The sequence below is a fragment of the Petaurus breviceps genome, unplaced genomic scaffold (assembly GCF_028583685.1).
Source record: "Petaurus breviceps papuanus isolate PSGF00001 unplaced genomic scaffold, PetGlider_PUasm1.0 90451, whole genome shotgun sequence".
NCBI classification, from domain to species: domain Eukaryota; kingdom Metazoa; phylum Chordata; class Mammalia; order Diprotodontia; family Petauridae; genus Petaurus; species Petaurus breviceps.
In genome coordinates, this window is record NW_027187258.1 from 1,198,585 (window position 1) to 1,220,310 (window position 21,726).

At 47.5% G+C, this 21,726-nt stretch overlaps 1 protein-coding gene across 2 annotated transcripts in view; it reads left to right on the forward strand.

Moving 5' to 3' along the window:
• Positions 1–20,063, forward strand: part of NHSL2 (NHS like 2) — a 65,730-nt gene extending 45,667 nt beyond the window's left edge. For both annotated transcript variants that reach the window (XM_069062399.1, XM_069062400.1), the window contains exons 5-8: positions 6,939–7,070; positions 8,210–10,363; positions 10,930–11,062; positions 13,674–20,063. In XM_069062399.1, the coding sequence (XP_068918500.1) occupies positions 6,939–7,070; positions 8,210–10,363; positions 10,930–11,062; positions 13,674–13,992 (2,738 nt within the window). In that variant the 3' untranslated portion in view covers positions 13,993–20,063. The remainder of the gene's footprint in view (positions 1–6,938; positions 7,071–8,209; positions 10,364–10,929; positions 11,063–13,673) is intronic.
• Positions 20,064–21,726: the final 1,663 nt, after the last annotated feature.

Below are 21,726 nucleotides of genomic sequence, written 5' to 3' on the forward strand. Positions count from 1 at the left end.
CCCTCCCTCCCTCCCTCCCTCCTTCCTTCCTTCTTTCCTTCCTTCCTTCCTCTCTCCCTTACTCCCTCCCTCCTTCCTTCCTTCCTTCCTCTCTCCCTCCCTCCCTCCTTCCTTCCTTCTTTCCCTCCCTCCTTCCTTCTTTCCTTCCTTCCTCTCTCCCTCCCTCCCTCCTTCCTTTCTTCCTTCCTTCCTCTCTCCCTCCCTCCCTCCCTCCTTCCTTCCTTCCTCTCTCCCTCCCTCCTTCCTTCCTTCTTTCCTTCCTTCCTCTCTCCCACTCCCTCCCTCCTTCCTTCCTTCCTCTCTCCCTCCCTCCCTCCTTCCTTCCTTCTTTCCCTCCCTCCCTCCTTCCTTTCTTCTTTCCCTCCCTCCCTCCTTCCTTCCTTCTTTCCTTCCTTCCTTCCTTCCTTCCTCCCTCCCTCCCTCCCTCCCTCCCTTGCTTTCTTCTTTCCTTCCTTCCTTTCTTAAGTAGGGAGAAAAAAAGAAATGAGGCTAAAAATGCAGAGTGCAATAGGGGAAACCCTGTGATCCTTGAAGGCATCTATTTTTTCTAGGCTGAATGTCCTGGTCCCTTCAGATCCCATTATGCACTTTGGTCTCCCTCCTCTGAGTGTGCACTAGATTGCCAGTGGCTTGCCCCCAGAACTGTGGTGGGGTCTTTCTTATTCTGTTGCTTGGCTTTTTAGCCTGCCATGTCACACCATGGCCTCATTTTCAGTTTGTGGTCCACTAAGAAGCTGAGCTCTTTTTCACATGTTCTGGCATCTAGCCAAGCCCCCCTCTCCTCCACTTGGGTAGAAGACTTTTGACCCCAAGAGCAATAGAGGTCTTAAAGCCAAGGATGAAGGCTTGAGGGGGTGGTAGGGTAGCCTAGATGACCTTTGAGGCCCCTTCCTATCCTTCAATCCTGTGATTCTGTGGGGTTAGGGTAAAGGGATGGCAGTGACCTAGGAAAATGGAGTGGCAGGGCCACATTTGGAGCCAAGTAAAGCTCAGTATCCCCCTTAGCGCTTAATGTAAGGTTGGTGGAGCTTCGAGGACAGTGCCGCTCTGAGGGTAGGGAGGAAAGAGGGCAAAGCCAGGACTCACTAAGCGAGGACTGGGGTAAGGCCAAGGGACAAAGAGGAAAAGTGAAGTGACTCTCCCTGAATGGGGGGCCAGTTCAAATGATCACCAGATCTGATCTGTGGGCTGCTGGTGACAGAGGAATTCAGGCCAAAGTAGAGAGAACCCAAACAAGCCGGCTTGATCGAGATGGACGAGGAAATGTTTACAGGCTTCCTTTCCAAACTGAGATCTTGCCATCTGTAATATTGTCCCTTGTTTTCTCCCACGGAGCCACATCATTCTGCTAACAGTCTTGTCTCCAACACATGTAGTCACTATTCTGAACGAGGCAGTCGGCACCTTCAGTTCCCACCTTGGTTCTCCTGACGCTGTGTATGACTCATGTGTTTTTGTTTGGTGGAAGGTGAATATTAGGAAATAAACTGAGAGTGCTGCTATCCATTGCCAGCATTCATTTCAATGAATATAAAGACAGACTTAAGTTCCAAAAAAATCTCCTTCAAAAGCATAAGGTAGGAGGGTGGTAGGGTGGTGGGGAAGGAGCCAGAGGCTTTGGAAGGCTCCAAGCTCAGCACCACATGATGGCCAAGGAAGCCAACATCATCTTGGGCTTCATACAGAACTGGGGAGGGGGGCCCTGGTCAGCCATGTCTAGAATACGGGACTCAATTGTTGGGGCCACAGTTTAGGAAGGGTAGTGAGGAGCTGGAGAGAATCCAGGGGAGTAGGAGCTCACACTTTAGGGATCTCTAGAGTTGAAGGCATTGGGGAAGGTTAGCTTGGAAAAGAGAAGACTCAGGGAGGTGGGGCTGAGAGAGCAGAACCAGGAGCCAGGGGGGGAAGTTGCAAAGAGGCAAATTTGGGGTTGATAGAAGAATAACCTGCTAATGATTGGGAAAGGGCTGCCTCAGGATGCCCAGGTGATACCAAACACTGGCCCCTTTGCCTTTGTTCATGCTCAGGAAGGACGCTTGGTCATCAGTCCGTGGCGTTTACATCCTAGGGGTCTTTGTGTAAACTGTTCTATCAGTTCTCCTTAATTGAATGCATACGTTCATTTGTACAGGCCTTTCCAAATTTCCCAAAATTCTTACATTTCCAAGGGCACAATAATATTCCATTAGATTCATATACGAATCATATACATATACTGGTTATCTGTTTTGTTTCTAATTCTTTGCTACCACAAAAGTGGTGCTATCTGTATTTCTGTATTTATGGGACTTTGCCCTCTGTCTTTGGCCTCCTTGTGGCATTGCTGGGTCAGAGAGCATATACAGTTTGATGATCCCCCAATAGTCTATCAGTGTGCCTATCTGCCCACAGCCACTCTAACGTTGACCATTTTTTTCATGTAGTGATTATTAATTTACATTTCTTCTTCTGAAAACTGCCTGTTCATATCCTCCAATCAGTTATCTATCAGGCTAAAGATGCTTGTCTTATATATTTGTATCAATTCTTTATATATCTTAGATACCAAACCTTTATTTCATATTATTTTTTTTCATTTTACATAATGAGAAGTGTTTGTCTTATCTCTTATGATCACCTCTATTCTTTGTTTAGTTAAGAATTCTCCTCCTAACCCCCCAGCTGCCTATACAAGGTAGCTTCTTCCATTCTCCTTTAATTATTGGATGATATAACCTTTTACATTTAGGCTGATTATCCATTTGGAATTTATTGTGGCATATACTGGGAAGTATTGGCATTCACTGAATTTCTGCTCATTTCCTTTCTAGTTTTCTCAGCAGTTCTTCCATAATCAAGGGGTCCTGTCCTGGGTATTTTGTCTTCTTGGATTTACCAAATGATAGTCCATGGCATTGCTGCAGCAATGTTCACTTTCAGTTGCTTAAATAGTCTGTCAATTCTTCTAATGTTTAAGCACTACCAGATCATTTTAACCATTAACCCTTTTGAATTGAGTTTCGTGTCAAGTACTGCTTATTTCGTGATTTCTATTGAGACTCTTGATCTTAGGACATTGACTTGCCATGGCCCAACATCCTCCAGTTTACAAGGAAAGTGAATTCATACAGGGTATGTTAGGGCAGCTTTTGCCTTCCAGGAATCTTGTGACATTATATGTTCAATGAGTGTCCCTCAGTCCCGGGGGCTCCTGTCTAGAGACAGATCCTTCTCAACCACTTGATGGTCCCAATGCTTAATGCTTAACATTAGCTCTGACATTCTTCGAGCCACATCTCCATTAAATGCATTTTTCAGCCTATTCTTGCACTGACCCTCACAGAGATAGTCTTCTATATACTCCTGACATTGCCTTGCAGAATCACTGCTTGGGGCCTAGTCTGGAGCACCATGGACGGTTGCTATCATTCCTGCAATTGTTGAGTAATTTAGCAAATCTTTTGCAAACGGATGTGCATGGCTCGGTGTTGCAGATCTTCACAAGACATGGTCTGGAGCATAGTAGGTCAGATAAGAAAATACACAGCAAACACAGATACTATAGAATGGAGCCCTCCACTAAGTTAAGGATTAAGCCCGGGACAGGTTGCCTCTGGCCGGGGATACCAGAGCCAAGGGAGCATCTGAGCTGAGCCAAAGGACAGAAGGGAGAGCATTCCAGGCAGAGGGACCCAAAGAAACAAGAGGGAAAAGGTGAACTGTGAAGTTTGGGTAGTGGCAGGCTCTTGTAGGGGACAAGTGGGAGGGAGAAATGCTCCAAAGGTTATAGTTAAGTGTGAGCTTTTGTTTATTCTGCAGGCAATGGGGAATCCTTCACTGAAGAGCATTTAGCCAGGAAATGATATGATTCAAGCAGTGATTCAGTGAGCTGGATCTAGCAGTATGAGCAAGATGGATGGGAGCCAGGTGGACCTGGAGACAGAGGCCCCAGCAGGAATACCACTTCAGGAGTTCAGGAATGATGGGCGAGAGTAGTGGGGAGGAGGAATTGGAGGGGAGAGATATCGCAGAGGAAAGACATGCAGGGAGTTAGCAGACAACTAGGTGGCGGTGGGAAGGAAGAATCCAAAATTCTTTAGAGGTATTATGCCTAGGCAGTAGTGATTCAAGCTTTGGGTGAAGAAGCCTAGAGGCAGAAATAGTAACATAGCTGGCTGTGGAGTCCAGCCTGAGCAGCTAGGGGGTGCCATGATGGTAAAGGTTGAATAATTCAGGGGCTGTGGCTGGAGAGTGGAAGTTTGGGAAACAGAATTAAATGGAAGAATAGAACCTCCAGAATGTTAAGACCTGGTCCTCGTAACTAGATACTCCCCAGTTCCTCCCTTTCCCTGCCCGAGATAATCTTCCCCAAAATTAAACCCCAAAAAGGATATGATCTCAGGCTCTATGGAACAAGATATCATTTCTAGGCTGAGGGAGTTGATAATCTCATGGTACCATGTCCTGGGCAGACCCCATCTAGAATAGTGTCCAAGTTCTGAATGGCACAGTTAGGAAGGCCATTGATGAGCATCCAGTGAGGGGCAACCAGGATGGTATGGGGCCTAGAGAGTATGCCATGGGAGCATTAGGTGGAGAAACTGAGGATGTTTAGCCTAGAGAAGAGAAGGCTTGGAATGAGGGAGGGAATGTTATCAGTGTTGGCAAATATCTGGAGATTTGTGTTGGTAAGAGAGACTAGACATGTTCTACTTGGCTTCTGAGGGAAGATCTAGGAACAGAGAGTGGGAGGAAGAAAGATTGTCCCTAACAATGGGCGCCATTCCAAAGTGGCTGCTGATTTGGTATCTCCCTCTCACTAACAGTGCTGGGGCAGAGTCTGGAGGGTCACTTGTTCACTATGTTGGGTCTTCAGCCTCAAGAAGGGGCTAGCCTAGATGAGCCTGTGATTTTATGATCTAAGAAAGGCTCAATACAACCCATTGGGACTTAAGCCCTCAGGGGCCCTCTTCCCAGAATTTGATGAAAGCCAGTCCATTCAAATGTGAGCCACTTAACTACTGGAATGCTTTTGATGAAAAAGAACTCTATCTCACCCAAAGGATCCAGTTTCAGGCAAGCAGGAGTAACAATTTTTTAAAGGGAGGTGGGAGGGAAGGGGGTGGGAGGGAAGGGGGTCGGGAGGGAAGGGGGGCAGCCTTTAGCTCTCCTTGAGCTGCTATTTAGGGAAGTTGCTGAAATCCAACTTTTCCACTATCAGAAGACTCCCTGTGGCTGAAGTTTGCTTAGCAAAACAACTTAGACCTTTAGGTATCTTCCTGGACAGGGTCAGATGAATTCTTCATATAGCTACAGACCACTCCACAGTCCTGAGGATGTCTATTTAAGTCACTTCACTGAGTTTCATGCAACAAGGTGTCCCTGTAAAATAACAAGGCCATCTTCAAACACAACAGGACTGGCCATCTTACCAGAGACTCTTCTTTTTCCCAATAAGACAGAGCTACAAGCACCAATTAGTAAATGGCCTTCGGAGCCTTTCCAAATAAACGATTCCCTTCCCAAGCCACATATGTGCCAGCTAGGAGCCCCATGCCACCATGGATCAGGATGGCTTTGAGGTTACCTTTGCCTTCCTGTGTTAGGGTCTCTGGGTCACTCTGTGCTTCCATACCTAGCACAGTGCCTGGCACATAGTAGGTGTTCAGTAAAATCTTGCTGATCAGTTGCTGAGCCCATGTGTTTTGGTGCTGGTCATTTTCTTGAATCTTGTCACATCTGTAGTCATATGCTTGCTTGTGGCTGCTTTCTGTTGTATCTAGCCTGCAAGGTACGTGTCCAAGCCAGTTTTTTCCTTCCCCTCCCTTTGCCATTTAATTAGATTTGTAAGATACCAGGCAAATGCATTCTTCTGTGAGTCATTGCTACTTGGCTCTTCTTGGCTCTGAGTGTCCTGTGGGTCTGAATCCCTTTTTCTTCTGCCCTCCAACCACCTGACACACATCTGAGTTCCCCTCTTCCGCTTTAGACCTTCCTCTCCTTCTTCCATTATCTTATGGGTGTTTCATCCTTCCTGATGACAAGGAGGGTAAGGAGGTGTTCCTCAAACCCCTTTGCTCCTTCCTTTGTGAGAACACATAACAGTTACTTGGCTGTGGCAGGATGAATAGTACATTCTCTGGTACCATTCCCCCTTCCCTTCCTATATGCTGGAAGTGAGGCCCAGTCCTCAAGCCTCTGTGGTTCTTAACCAGAGCTCTGTTTCCCAGCCAAAGGATTGAGATACTTGGTTTACTGCAAAGGGCACACAACGCTCCGTTTGCTGTCTCTCCTCATCTCTCCCTCCTCATTTCCTTGGCTTCCTCCAAAGCTCAGAAGCCAAAATGTCAGTGCCTCCCCCTGAGATCGCCTCCCATGTGTCCTATTTATGATTTAGTTATATCTCCCCTTTGGACTGTCTGCTCCTCGAGGGCCGTAACTGTCCTCTGCCTTTCTTTGTACCCCCCGCGCTTAGCATGGTGCCTGACACTAACGAGCCGATGACTAGAGGATGAAGCTCATGATAGAGGAGACAGGGAGGAAGGAACAGTGAATGAGAAGGACACCATCCCCTTCCCTCAGGCCCAGGCATTCCACTTCCCAGCTTTCGTCAGACTTGAGGCTACAGGAAATAGAGGTCACTCACCAAATAAAACCCAGTGCTTGTGAAAAAGAAACTCACACTGCCATCTGAGGCAGGACCAGCTTCCCTGACAGGGTTGTTCATAAAGGCTTCCCCTTCATAAAGAAAGAGCTGAGCCATTTCGAATTCAGGGAAAGGCTAAGAGCCATGTCCATCTCAGCTACCCCCCAGGAAGTCAAGGGCAGTGGGCTGCATGAGGTGGGGCCTCATGGGGAGGGGAAAGAAGAGGAAAGAAGGGTGCTGTCCATGCTCACTGCTGCCCTCATCTGTTTGCTCTGCCTCCATTTGATTTCCATCGTGTTTCTTTTGCCTACAGGACAGCAGTTTGATAAACATGCGAGTTTAAGACACTCCTTGTTTAACACAGAGACTGCAGTGAACCCCAAGTCCACCCTGAGGAGGCGACGGACCATTATCGGCTTCCCTCACCTCTCCTTGCGAGACCAAGGTGATGTCCCCAGTGGCCTGTGCACCAAGCACCCCTACAGAACTCTCCTTGTGTGAGAATGCTTTTGAGGATTGGGCTAGCTTGATCTTAAATAGAGACGTTCTCATTTCTTTCCACTTAATTGGAAAAATGATGGCATCATGAAGGTATAATGGAAAGAGCTCTGGTTCTGAGAGGAGCCAGCTTTGCTGCTTACTACCACCTGTGTAGACCTGCCCAGAGGCCAATGCTGTCACATGACAGACTCAAATAGAAATGGACACCTGGTGGCCACATATTAATGTTACCAAGCTTACTGTCTTTTTATTTATTTTGTTCAATATTTCCAAATTCCATTTTCATCTGGTTCCAGCTGCACTGGAAGTGCTGTGGATCTTTTTCCTCATCACTTTCACCCAACTGTAAATCCATATTTCTGTGATAAGAAAATTGTGAGATTGGGGGAATCTCCTTAGGAATGAATCAGCAAAAAAGCTCATTGTGCCTGGCCTGGCTGGCTGTGTCTAAAGCCCAAGTGAGGGGCACACTGGGCTTTCCCTATTTCGAATTTCCTCTTTATTCTGGTGATATCTGTTTGTTTGTTAATTCACTGACATGAGTGTAAGAGACTTTCTCCCCTGATCCTGAAACACGGTGGGACTTTGAAGCAATTTGGTCTATTTCCCACTCTTCCCCAGGTCGTAGATTGTGAAATCTTTTATCTTGACTTGGAAAATGAAAGAAGTTCTTGGTATCAGTTCCCAAGAAGTAACTCCCAGATTAAGTTTAATGCCCATTGGTAGGCAAGGGGAATCTGTACCGTTTGTACTGGATGACTCCCAAATGTAGCCCATCTGCTCATTTGGAACAATTTGGGTCAATCCAAGGCTTTTTTTTTTAGCAGACCTTGGCTATGTCCTAATGATGAAGCAAGTGGCTGACCTTGAGAGGAATTCAGAGGCTGAAAGTTTTAGGCAGAATCTGGCCACTCAGCCACTGTGAGGCTCTGGGGAAGTCACTGACCATCCCTGTCTTCATCTCTGGAAGTCCTATCAGTCCTTTGCCAGAGACTGTGCCTCCAAGTTCTCAGGAGGAATTTGGGCCTCTCAACACTGGTGACCTGGCAGAATTAACATTCTGTGTTGATCTCCCTTCCCCAGGTCGGAGTAACGGGCAAGTATACTCTGCCACTAAAGAATCTGTGTCCTGGAACCCAAATCCAGAAGTGGCCAGTGGAAGGGGGCTGGCTGGCCATGAAGCATGTTCCCCAGCCCTGAGAAAGATGCCCAGTGACCTAGGAGAGTCTCACCCAGCAATGAGTGGCCCAGCTTCACCCACCATGGAGGGCATGGGGATGGTATATAGTGTCCCCTCTTCCTGCAATGGACCAAAGGATTCGACATTCTCGCCTCCATGGAAAGGAAGCTGCTTTAATTACATGAGCCCGACTAGTCCTGCCCCTGAAGAGAGCAGTCAGGTCAAAGAAAATGGGAAATATCCTTCTACATGCAATTCTCAGGGGTCTCTAAATGTCCTCAGCCCTGGGAACTTGGAAGAGACTGGTTCTGCTTTGGCTGCTCAGAATGACCAGGCTTGCTGCCCTGATGGCCCAGCTCCAAGAAGCCAAGAGCCAGAGAAAGATTACAAAGGGAGGCCCCTTCCCAGCAGCAAACCGGCGGAAGGGGAGCCCTCAAGGCGAGAGTCAGACCCAAGTGCCTGTAGATTCCGGGAGAGGTCACTGTCTGTGCCAACAGACTCGGGCTCTGTGTGCTCAGTGGGTGGGGGCTGTGGAGAGGACCAGCAGGGCAGTGAAACTGGCACCCTGGCCTACCCCAGTGCCAGCTCAGAAGGCAGTGCCAGTACAGACAATGTCTCCTCTGTTGGAGCTGAGCCCAGACCAAGAAGGTCCAAGAGTATCTCCCTCAAAAAGGCCAAAAAGAAGCCTTTGCCACCAATGCGCAGTGTGTCCCTGGTCAAAGACGAGGCTGTCCTCCAGCCAGAAGCTGGGCCCAGCTTGCCCAAGGACCAGAGGCCTAGAAGCCTTTGCCTCCCCCTTGAACACCAGGGACATCAGTTTTCCTCCACAGATGCTCAGGGCCACCCAGCTGTGCCTACTTTAAGGGAGACAGAAGGCACACACTTCTCCCACCACTGGTATCTCAGTGACTGGAAGTCTGGCGACCCCTACCGGTCTCTTTCCAGCTCGAGCACTGCTACTGGGACCACGGTGATAGAGTGTGTCCAAGTGAGGGGCAGCTCAGAGTCTCTGGCTTCCCCTTCCACCTCCAGGGCCACCACACCTTCCCAACTTTCCATTGAAGCAGAGGCCCGGGAAGTATCATCCCCAGGGAGGCCCACAGGACTGATGTCACCGTCCAGTGGGTACTCAAGTCAGTCTGAGACACCAACCCCCACCGTTCCCACCACATCCATGATACTAGGTCATTTACCTCACACAAGCAACAGTGGTCGGGTACGGCCAGTGGTCCCAGAGAGGAAGTCGTCCTTGCCGCCAACATCACCAATGGAGAAGAGCCCCAAGTCCCAGCTGCCATTTGACCTACCACTGACCCCTCCAGCCCACCTGGATACTTCAGGGATGAAGATCTCCCTCCGGGCCAAAGCCAAGGTGAGCCGGCATCACTCGGACTCAACCTTTGGAGCAAAGTTGGCTCAAAAGACTGGCCCCAATCAGCCAATCATGCCTGTAGTCACCCAGTCTGACCTGCGCTCTGTTCGACTTCGGTCAATCAGTAAATCAGAGCCAGAAGATGATGTTGAGAGCCCAGATCCAGCTGAGGAGCCTGGGCTGGAAGCCTTCACCCTGCCAGAGAGGAAGCTAAAGCCTCCAGTGGCCAAAAGACCCCAGAACCTGGTTCCCAAGGAGCCTCTACCAACTTCCCCCACCTTGCTCCTGACTACTGAGAATACAACCAGCCAGGCCAGGCCCTCCCCTCAGGATATCTATATGGTCGTGCGGAAACCAAAGGTTCTCAGAACCCCAAATGGCCAGAGTCCAGTGGCAGAGACCCTGGAAGAGGAGTGCCCTAAGATGAGGTCCCTGCCAGAGAGAGGGGGTGACGTGGAGAGAAGGAGAAGCAAGGTCCCCCCTCCAGTGCCAAAGAAGCCTAGTGTGCTCCACCTGCCACAGCCGGGGGCCAATGCGGGGGAGCCAAAGCTGGCTCCTAGTCCTATCATCACCTTGGAGGAAGATGTCAACTCTCAGCTGAGCCCTGATGGCTTACAGTTCCCAAATACCAAGGAGGAGCTCTTTAAGCCACCAGCTGACAGTGGAGTTGAGGCAAGCCTTCCAGGTCAGTGAACATTGTGCAGTAGTTGTGTTCAGGCCAGCTCACAAGCTGAGCTGCCACTCAGGGCAGTCTTGATCCCAGAATGAGCAGGCTGATTCTGAGACAGCCTGTCCAGGGGATTTAGGTCAGTCTACAGAGGTGTTCAGGCCCTCCAGGTCACCTTCTGAGGGATAAGCCAGTGACAGATAGTTAGCCAAGGTTTACTTTGGGCCCCTGCACTCTTGAATCTATAGGGCAAAGACTGTGAAATCAATACTCAATCAGCAAGCATCGATCAAGTCCTTCCTCTGTGCTCTCCAGGAGTTAACAATTAATCAGTCAGCACATCCAAAGTCCCAAGCATGTTGAAGGTAACCTTTGAGAAATGGAAATCAGCCTCATGGTTTATCCCTATCAAAGAGGACCTGAGAAAGCCATCTTCTCCATCTAGTCCATAGCCCCAACTCTACTAAGAGAAGGGATTCGTGGGCAGGGAAGCGCTAGAACAACCCCAGACAGTCTCTCCTAGGACAGGAATTTGGGGAGATGTTTGGGTCCATTCCCTGACTCAGATTCTCTCTTTACCTTAGGAAATTTTATGGAGCAGAGCACTGAAGAAAAACATTTTGCAAGTGACAAGACAGCAGAATCCATAGCAGAAGACGATGATGATGTATTTGTGACGTCACGCACGACTGAAGACTTATTTACAGTCATACACAGGTCAGAGCATCCACTTTAAATCTGAAGGCTCATGGCCACCAGAATCTGCAGCCTCAGCTGTCAGAACAGCTGCTTGCTTTTTTAAAAATGTTTTCTTGCTGCCTTATTTCCACTGCTCTGACCTCCCCTCCCACTAAATTCCTCTCTTGTACAATTACTCTGCTCAGCTTGTTTTCTGCTCTTCCCCAGAAAGGAGAACCATGAGCCACAGGTGAAAGTGGTGAGAGCCAGTTCAGGCTTGAGGTCAGGAAGAACTTCCTAAGGACTGGAGCTGTCCCCCAGTGGTATTAGTGAGGGCCCCCTCACATTAGGAGTGTCCATGCAGAGACTGGAGGACTGCTTGGAGGTTGAGTTGCCATAGGGATCGTTTCTTGAGTGTGGGTTAGACTACAGGTCATTGAGGTCACTTCCAAGTCTCATTCTCTGTGATTCTGTGTTTGCACATCCAACAACAATGAAACGTTGGGCTTGTGTAGCCTCCGTTTTCCCAGGGTTATGCTACAGGACACAAGGAAATAGACAGACTGTATTGTCCTACACAACCAACACATTTCTCAAGCACCTACTACATGCTAGGTATAGTGTTGAGCAATAGCAATATAGAGGCAACATCAAACAGTCCTGTGCCTCAAGAAAGTCACATTTTCTCTGGGGGAAAAGCAGGTTACAAAATTAATACAAAGTACTCTGAGGGGGGAAAGGCACCAGGAGTTGGGTATGGGATAAAGAAAAGGCTTGATAGAGAAAGTGGCCCTTGGGCTGACCTTTGAAGGATGCTATACAGTGTAAAGAAGGGAGACAGGAGACCTCATGTGGGAGGAAAAGTGAGAAGGTCCACTGGGTTGGACGACAGGCCACATGTAGGGAGGCCAGAAAAGCAGTTTGGAGCCAAGGGGTGAAAGCATAGAATTTGGACAGGTCTATTGAATTCAGTTCACCAGACATTATGCCAACCTCTGTTGCTGATGGCACTGTGCTCTCCCAGCTTAAAGGAATGTCAAGTTAATGGGGGGACAGTGTACCAAAGGTTGTAAGAGCACAGTGATCAATTCTGGAGATGACAGATGTATGAGTTCTTAAGGAAAGCTGAGGATGTTTGGGGGGTCTCCCTATTCTGGGAGACTGTTGTTAGGTAGAGAAGCTAGGGCCTCCCCTACATATGTCTTGCTGACGCCATCTGAGCCTGGTATCCAATGTTAAAACAGTACCATCAAATTGATTCATCTCAACTACATTAGGGGAAGCTCCAAAATGTGCATCCCTCCTGCTTCCTAATGCCTCCTTCTCCCCCTCCCCAGTCTTGGGGCCCCATTTATCTTTATCAACAGCTGAACAGAGGCTTTTGGAAGATGTGGGGGAACGACCTGGTGGGGGTGGGGGGGGCACCTCCTTTATTGCCCACATGCTGGCTCCAGCACTCTGACTCCCACCTGTTCTCCTGCATCTATGAGATCAATGGTGTAGTCTGGCTGAGCCTCAGTGTACTCATCTGTAAAAAGAGGATAGTCAAAGTGAGAGAATTAGAAGAGAATGGAAGATAGCAGAACATAAGATAATAATACAATCAGTGCTTTGCCAACCTTAAAACACTATAGAAATATGAGCTACGGTCAGACACACTCAGCAGCAATCCGCACCATTTTATGTTAAAAATAATAGATCTCCCCAGGAGTTCAGAGTGTTAACAGTGCTGCAGTGAGGGCCTACCTGTTGTGTACTAGGCAAGTTACCCCCACCCCGTCCTGAGCAGCACCCCACAGTGCTGGCCACCCACCCCATTACAACAAAGGGAGCCTGGGTGAGGTGTCAAAGGTAACCAACACAACAAATCAGGAGCTGCCTTTCTCCTTGCCAGGAGTGTCCTGCTAAATCTTAACAACCAATTTTCCTAAAAATGTATGCGCCATACATTTTTTATGTTGAATCTGCATTATTAACTTTTTTCCCTCTCTTTCCTAAGTCTAAATAATCAACAAAACAATCAAGCCTTAGTACTCATAGATTTATGAGGTGTAAATGTTTCCAATGAACATTTAGCACTTGGCTCAAGGGGGTTTGAGCTGGCTTCAGCACCCCTTGCTCCCAGAGGACTCATCCTCTCTACAGTGTGTGCCTAGTGATGAAGGCAGGATTGTTGATCTCTTCTGTTTACCGCCTGTCTACTTGTAGGGCAAAAACACAAGGTCACGTCCCCAAGGCTGCTACAGATGAGTTATCTTTCCAAGAGGGTGGCCCATTCACATAGGGGAGGGCAATTCAATTCAGTTCAATTCAATTCAACAAGTATTTTCTGGTCTCTCCATCATGGGTCTTTATACTGTGCTAAGTGCACAAAAAAAAAAAAACTACACAGTTGCTGCCCTCAGGGGGCATATGTTTTACTGGTAATTGGCAGGGTGGATATAGAATGTCTATGGATAAGGAAGATCAAGGGTAACTAGTAACTGGGGGGCTCAGGGGAATCTCATGGAAAAGGTACCTTGTAGGCTGCCCAGAATTCTAGAAGGTCTATGGGTAATGAGGTTAAGCGAACAGCCCAGAAAAAGCAGAGAGGTGGAAGCATTGGCGACTTCTCCAATGACTCCTTACCAAGTTGACTCCTCTTCTTTAGGTCTAAAAGGAAGTTGCTTGGCTGGAAAGAGCCTGGCGAGGCCTTCGCTAGCGGCAGATTGATTTCACATCCGACAGCCAAGAACCCAGCTGGCTCTCCAAGCAGTGAAGCAGCTGCCACAGGCCCTTGCAGCAGCAGTAACAGAACCACCAGCAGAAATGAAGACTTCAAGGCTCTGCTCCAAAAGAAAGGAAGTAAGAGCAGCCTGGGCTCGAGGCCGTCAGCAGCAGAGCTGCTCAAGACCACCAATCCCCTGGCTCGCAGAGTTGTCACGGAGTTTGCCGGGGACCAAGACAGCACCAATGTGCCTGGTACCTAAGCATCTCCACGATGGCTTTGGGGATGGGCAACCATTAAAAAGAGGAAAATGCCAGACAAGACTGACTCCGAACCTGGACTCTCTGGACTTCAGGGGGAACATCTCCAGTCTTCTTCATCTTGAGCTCAATGAACTTCCAACATTTAAGGTTGGATTCTTAAAGTTTTGCCATTATTGACCACTGATGATCCCCTCCTACTGTTTCCGTCTCTTGACCAACGGCACAGGTACCATATTGGAAATTCATGGCTCTTCTCCCACGTGACTTGCTTCTGGTCATGGAGCTAGTTTGGTGTGAGGCCGCAGGGGTGAGGCCTTCCAGCCTGGCTGTAAATGGCAGGTGGTGGGGCTCTCCTCTTTAGTGTGGAGATGCCATAAGGACTTTTTAGCCACCACCTGAATTCTCCCCAATAGACTTGGTGGGTTCAATAATGCAAAACGTGGATGTTGTTAGTCTTTCCTTCAATGTCCTATCTTTCTCAGATTGCTTTTCTATACGGAGATCAGGGTGATCAGTCCAAACAAATCTCTACATTTTGGTTTTGGCTAAAACAGCCAAATAGGGTCAGTTCCATTCGGGTTGCTTTGGAAGTGCCAAGCTTGTCCAAAGTGACAATCATTGGTTCATTCGAAGTACCTCTCTACCTTTTCAAATATTCGTCCCCAGTGACAGCAAAGGACAGCAAGGGTCTGTGCCAAAATCCAGTGAGCACACTGGAAGTCCCTACTAATGCTGCATCCACTTCCATTCACACAAAATTACAAGAATAAAGGTGGAAGGAAGGCGGTGAAAGGACACTAATCTAAATGATGATAAGAAATCCATTCAACTTGCCCAACACAATCCAGTTCCTATTATATATTTTTTAAAAAGAAAGGAGATGTTGCTTGGGAAAAAATTAGGGAAAGGGATATTAAAACAACATAACGCCAATCTAAAGGGAGCATTCCTATTTTAGTCAAGTATTTTTGCTGATTAGGGATCATGCTTCTTTGTTTCCACACTGCTAAGGGGCACCCTGGAGATTCTAGCACCCTAGCACAAAGCCCCAGCTGCTTTGCCCTAGTTATGACTAGGTCTGCTTCTGGTTGGGGACAGGGCAAGAAGCATCATCTGGACAATGATCTAGATTGAGGGTGCATCACCTTCCCCACAGAAAATTGTTCCTGGGAGTTGCACCCTTCCTGCTGTTCCATGGCAGATGAAGAGGCCCCAACACCTGCCACTAAGAGTACTGTGCTGTCACTGATAAAGGCCTTCAATGCAGGCCCCTCCCTCTTCTAAGGAGGTGCCAGGCCTGCCTACCTTCACTCCAGAGAAGAAAGGGGGAGGGAACCAATTCTGGAAGACAGAGGGCTGGCTACACATAGCGGGCACACAACACAGTATTTGTGCCTTGATAAGGGTGGGACCAGTGATTCCTGACCCAGTACAAAGTACCCCTAGGACACCTGGCCATCTGAGAAGCTCTGTGTGGCCTCTGGCCTGGGCAGATGACTCTCCCCTCCCCACCCCAGTCTCTCTCCAGTGAGGCTTGTTCAGCCTTTAGTAATTGGAGAAAACTGGCTGTGGATTTGGCTAGTTTACAATGGCTTCCCTCTTTCTCCAGCCCCAAGTTCAAACTGTGTGGCTGCCTGTATCCTTGCTCCAACTTGTGGGCACTCAAGGAACACAAATGTCCTGATACGATTAAAACCCTCTAGCATCTTTGGATCCCACATTTCATCCAAAATCCTGAGCTAGGAATGCTGGGAGATGGAGGGCTTCAATTAGTTCTTTCATTATTGGGAACAGGCCTTGCAGCACCTCCAGTTTCTTTGGGACATTGGGGCTTGCATCCATTTTCTCATAACACCCCTGGGAGGTGGGTTAGGGCAAACAGGGTTACCCCCCCCCCATTCTATAGAGGAGGAAATCAGAGAGGATCAAATAGTGGTATAGCCAGAAGCAGTGGCCACATCAGGGGAGGGGTTGGGCCATGCTTCCTCTCGAACTTTGTGTACAGTGGGGCCCCTGCCCTCAGGGTACCGCCACCATGCCACCCTTCTGCCAAGGCCCGGGGGATGCTGAGCTTTGACTCCTACTTGTCCAGAGGAACTTCACCCATGGATGGACTGTATACTGCATTGACCACCGTGCCCACCCTCAACCCTGTTCAACTGACTGTGTCTTCATTACTGCTCTACTTGTGAAGCATATTACTCCTGCCCCAAAGGCTTTTTTTCCTGTGGTTTGGACACAAGTTTTGAGCATCATCATGTTCAGGAAGCATTTGTGTGTATCCAAATGTTTATGGCCTTGTACTACATTGTGAAAATACATGTACGAGCTCGTATGCTAAACCAGTGTTGACATGATCGTACCCATTGTTCTAAGCCTAGTCAATGGACAGACTTGCTCATGGTCTACAGGTGGGGCACTTGCCCTCCAACTGCCTTCTGCTGTTGGATTTGCTCTACCATCAGTGGTGTCAGGAGGCAGGTGGTGTGGTGCAAAGCACCCTGGGTTTGGCATGTGGAAACTTGGCTTCAATCCCAGGTCCGTGCCTGAGGCTGCCTGTGTGACCTTGGACCAGCCCCGTCCCTTCCTCATGTGGCCATTCTCTGGGCAGCAAGAGCTTCTGGTCCTGGTTCCCAGTTTGTTGCCTGTGTTTCTGTGTTAGTGAACCCTCAGTCTCATCAGGAAATGTTATTTGATTTATTAAGAACAATGGTCCAGGCAGTCAACTATCCCAACAGGTAAGATAAATACAAGCCAATTTGATAGACATTTATTATGTGCCTACTATGTGCAATGCACTGTGCTAGGGACTGGAGATAGACCCTGACCTCATGGAGTTTCCACTCTATTGGCCAGGGCCCATCAGTATGGTGTAGGGAAGAGAGGCCTAGCTCAGGAGTCAGAGGGCCCGCCTCTGCCATTTAGCTCCTCATCTATCCAATGAGGGGATTAGACTAGATGGGTCTCTTGGGTCCCAGCCAGCTTGAAATCCAGGGTTCTTTGAACCTTAGGAAATTCTGTTTGATTTGCCACATATTTAGTGAACATGCTTTTCTCCAGGCATGAGCTAAGCCAAAGTAGCTGGAATCTGGGAAAGGCCCAGTGTCCTGTTTGCCCAGTTTTCCCCTCAGCCTCCTCCCCTTTCCCAAGATGCTCAGAACCCTCATGATTCTCCCCCTTCCTCTTTATCAAAACCTGCTCTGGAGGAAGGATCACTAAGGCGGCCCCCTCTACTGGTCAGCAGTGGTATCCAAAAGCCAGGGAGCAAGTGTCATTAACGTGGACTTTTGGACCATTTGGATGACAGGGCAGGGAAGATGGAATCGCCCCATTGCTGCCCATGTCTCTTGGGGGTGGAGCTGTCCACTGTACCTGGAGCTTCTGCCAAGCTCTTCTTTCCCCACATCCTTCAGAGTTGTCATTGGCAGTCCTTGCATTTATTTCTTCATTCCATGTGGTCTTCAAGTTGATGGGTGAAGGGCCCACCCCCCGACCTCCAGCTTCCTTCCCACCTTTTCCTGTATGTGGTGAGATGCTGCTGGGAAAGGGATTTTAGTGTCAGAGACAAGGACAGTCTGTACAAAAGTTTGGCCAAATGTGTTTTTATTTGAACATCAAAATGAACAAGACATAGGAAGGGTTTGCCAAAGAGTGTGTGCATGTGCACATGTGTGTATATGTGCGTGTATGTATGTGCGCACATGTGTGTGGTGTGCGCGCACATGCATGTGGTGTGTGATGTTTACCTTATTTTATTTTTGAGGAACAAGGTAGATGGTGCCAGCAGTGATCAGGGAGCTTCCTGGGGCCCAGCACAATCAAAGTGACCATGAGATGATCAGTGGAAGTACAGTACAGATGGCAGCGTCTCTGTGCCTCATTAGACCCAAGTGATCTCTTGTGACTTGCTGAGACCAAAAAACCTCCGATTCCCTCCCCCACCTCCAGCCAACTTTTTGCTGCTGAATCTCTCCAGCTTAGCTATGTTGGCCATATTCAATGGACACATAGGTCATAGTCAGGCCCAAATCAGAGCCTTTTCCAGCTTGTTTGGCCCTTCCAGAGTTTGGGCCCCACTAGGACTGTCTCCCAGAGGGCCACTGCAAGCTACCATGAGGCTTCTTCAGTAGAGGACTTTAGCACATACAGGGTCTAGAAAGTGCATACTCCATCCTTCCAGTAGATCAATGACTTCACAGATGTGGGTCCTCCCTCCAAACTTGTAGATCACAACCCCTCCAAGCCTGCCCATCCTGTGCAATGCTTATCCATATCCTCCCATTAAGTTCACTTACAAGAGGTCCACTCAATATGCTAGGGACCTTCCTCATGTTCTGTGGCCATTGTGAGGATACCAATGGAGTGCTCATTGGCACCCATGAAATACATGAGACTCTGAGAGCCAAGGTTAAAAGGAATGAGCTCCTGATCAATGATTCTTGTAAATACCATTTACAAAATGTGAGCAAGATGCTGCTGAATGACTTCCAAGAGTGATGCAAGGCTTTGTTCACTAGACTAATGGGCTTGGAGCTGACTCATTACACCAAGAGGGTGCCCCTGGGAATCCTGGGGTTAAGCAGCTTTTCTGGGCACGAGCCCATTTCTCTGCTAGACTAAGGAGTGGATAAGGGTGAGGATGGACATTCTGAGAGCAGAAAAGGGGGAATTCAAATGACTCCCAAATATCCCTTCTTCAGGGTCTAAGCCTGCAGATTTAAGTTTCATTGCATTCCAGCTGGGTTGAGATTATTTCCAGATACCCAAGACAGGAAGGCCACTTTAGCTGGATTTTTCTTTGTGTGCAGAAACGAAATGAAATCTCAATTTGCAGTAGAAGCTTTCTTTCCACAACACTCTGATACCAGTCAACTGATAGCTCCCTCAGACCTTCTCACTTCCCTCTCCTGACTGCAAATCATGCAGAAGCATAACTAGGTCCTTGCCCCAGGGAATGGAAATTTGGATACTGTTGGTCTGAAGTATAGAAAAAATGGGCAGATAAGCTATTCCATGGCATACTTCCTCTCAACAGTTGCATTCCAAGTGAGCTTCCTCTTCCTTGGCCCATGTGACCCTATCCAGCAGTTTGCTGGTGTCTTGAATGGTTTCAGGTGTCAAAATTGCTAGGAACGGTCACATGAGAATCAGGTGAAGCAACTGGGCACTTGAGCCTAGAGAAGCAGTGTTTCTTATCAGAGGGGACATTTCTGAAGGACTGTCCTGTGGAGGCAGAAGGTGATGCACTGGGTTAGCTCCACAGGGCAGAATGAGGAGTAGTGAGGAAAAGTTACTTAGAAGCAGGTTGGGACTTTGCAGAGTATAAAGAAGGGCTTCCTGGAGTAGTGAGGCTATGGGAACATCTGTTGGAAATGTCATTTCAGGAATTCCTATCAATTGCCCCAAAGCCCAGATAGTCAGGATTATTTCTGATATTAAGTCAAACAGATTGGACCACACAGATATATGTCATGTGACGGACTGCCCTGTGATCAGCCAGCAAATTGTCAATTCCACCCACATGTTGGCTGTGTGTTGCCTCGGAGAAGAAAACATCTGTTTGTAATGCCAAAGTTCAGAGAGCTGAATGGAAAATGAGGAAACAGAGGGCAGGGAAATTTCTTCATTATTATCTTCATTTGGAGGCCTAATCCTTGGGAGCAAGAGGCAAAAGTGGATTGGATTGCACCCTTCTGCCTTAGTTAAAGCAATTTTTGAATGATCACATTCAATAGCAACCTTGGGTTCAGTTCCACAATTTAATCAACATGGAAGTCCTTGCTCTGGGTCCCTGCCTCACATGCTCTTTGGCTGAGTCGCAGCAGGCGCCACCTCCACATTCTCAGGGACGCCTGCCTTCCCTGGCCCTTTGAGGCAGGACTTCATTTTGCTCCCTCTGCTTTTCTGTCTCTAAGTCCATCAAATATTAGGCATGCCTCATGCTCACTGTACTCGTCATATCCACCATGCGGTAGTGAATAGAAGTCATTTGTGTTTCCTGATCAATTTTACATTAGAAATTGTCTAATCATGTTTCCTCCGGCTGATAGTAAAAGTGATATTCTCTTTTCCAACGTCTCCTGCTCTTTCTTTCCATGCCCTCCAAAGCTTCCAAGGGGAAATACTTCACAATATCCTTACTGGTTCCATGGAGTAAACACAGGCCTTCACTGTCTGGGTACTGAGGAGCTTATCTCATAATATCAGACAGGGCTTTATCATTCCCAAAGTGACAACATGGGACAGAGGACCTGGCTTCGAATCCCCCCCTGCTTGTGTGACCTTGGACACAGGTTCCTCAGCTGAAAGATCCTTTTCTGCCCTAACTATAAGGTCCTATGATCCCATGAACAATCAAGGCAGAAGAATTCTTTCATTCATAAATCCAGACAAATGTCTGACTTTCAATATATGAATACGGAAGTGTGTATTCCTTTTTGATGAACTAAGTTAAAAATCAAACAAGTGTAATGATGAATGTGAACGGGTTAAACTTTTCCAATAAAATGCAAGAGTCACAGAATTAATCAAAAAACAAAATTAAACAATATGCTGCTTACAAGAAATATGTTTAATCTAATAAGATCTAAATAGATTCTAAATCAAAGACTCGTCTAAAATGAGCCAGGATTCAAACTTGGTTCCTATGATTCTAAATCCAGCCCTCTTTCAATCAATCAATCAACTACTGTGCGCCAGATACAGATACTGTTCAGAAGCTGTTCCTCTAACAAAGAAGACAAGCACATATAGCAGTGAAGCTCTCCTTTGTTCAGCAAGGGGCTTGATGTAGGCTCTCCTTTAAGTACAAGGCAGTCAGTCTCATGGATTCACATTTAGTCTTTTTCCTGCCATTCTGGAGAACTGAGAGCTCCCAGACTAGGGAAGAAATTTTTTTCTTTCCGTAGCCATTGAGCAGATATAGACCTTAAGTTCTATTGTCTTTTTTTATTATCTGAAAAGAAATCTCCACTAGTCATAGCATTTCTCATTCCAATACAAATCATCTTCCCATGATATAGTATACATGGTATAAATAGTAGTATAGAATATAAATATAAATAGTAAATAATCAAGGCATAAAAGATCTGGAAACTTCAGAAGGGAGTGTGATGTTGTTAACACTAGAACTCAAAGAGACAGGCAAAGAAGAGGAAGTAAACAGTGGATAAATTCAGCAATGCTGGGGCCGGACACCTTCAGGTAACACCAAGTTCTGTCCAGGAAAGTGACCTTCGCCAGGCCAGGCAAGGCTCCAATTGCTCGTGATTACAATAAGTCTGGGGTAGCACACTTCACTTGAAGTCAACTCACATAGATGGCGCATGTCTGTAGCTCATCTCTCTTTCCTCAGAGCTCCAGTGCGCCTAGTTCATCTCTTCTGTATGGCTCTCAGCTCTCCTGACCCTTCTGGCACTCCTTCAGGTTAGGAAAGCTATATTTCCCATAAGCCTTTGGGCCTGATACAGAGCTATCTTGCTTTTTGCTATTTGGAATTCTGCAGTACCTGCATACCTGATGGGCAGAATTATACAGTATAGCAGAGGGCCTCTAAAATAGAAAAATAAAATAAAGTAAACAAAGGCTGGTGAAATTTATTTGGGCCCCAGCTATTATGCAAGAGAGTGTCCTAAGTGGTCCAGAGCTTTCCATCTTCCTTAGAGGAGAGGGAAACCCTACCCCCATCACAGGTTCTAGAGGTACTTAATAAATTAACAGCTATTAGGGCATCT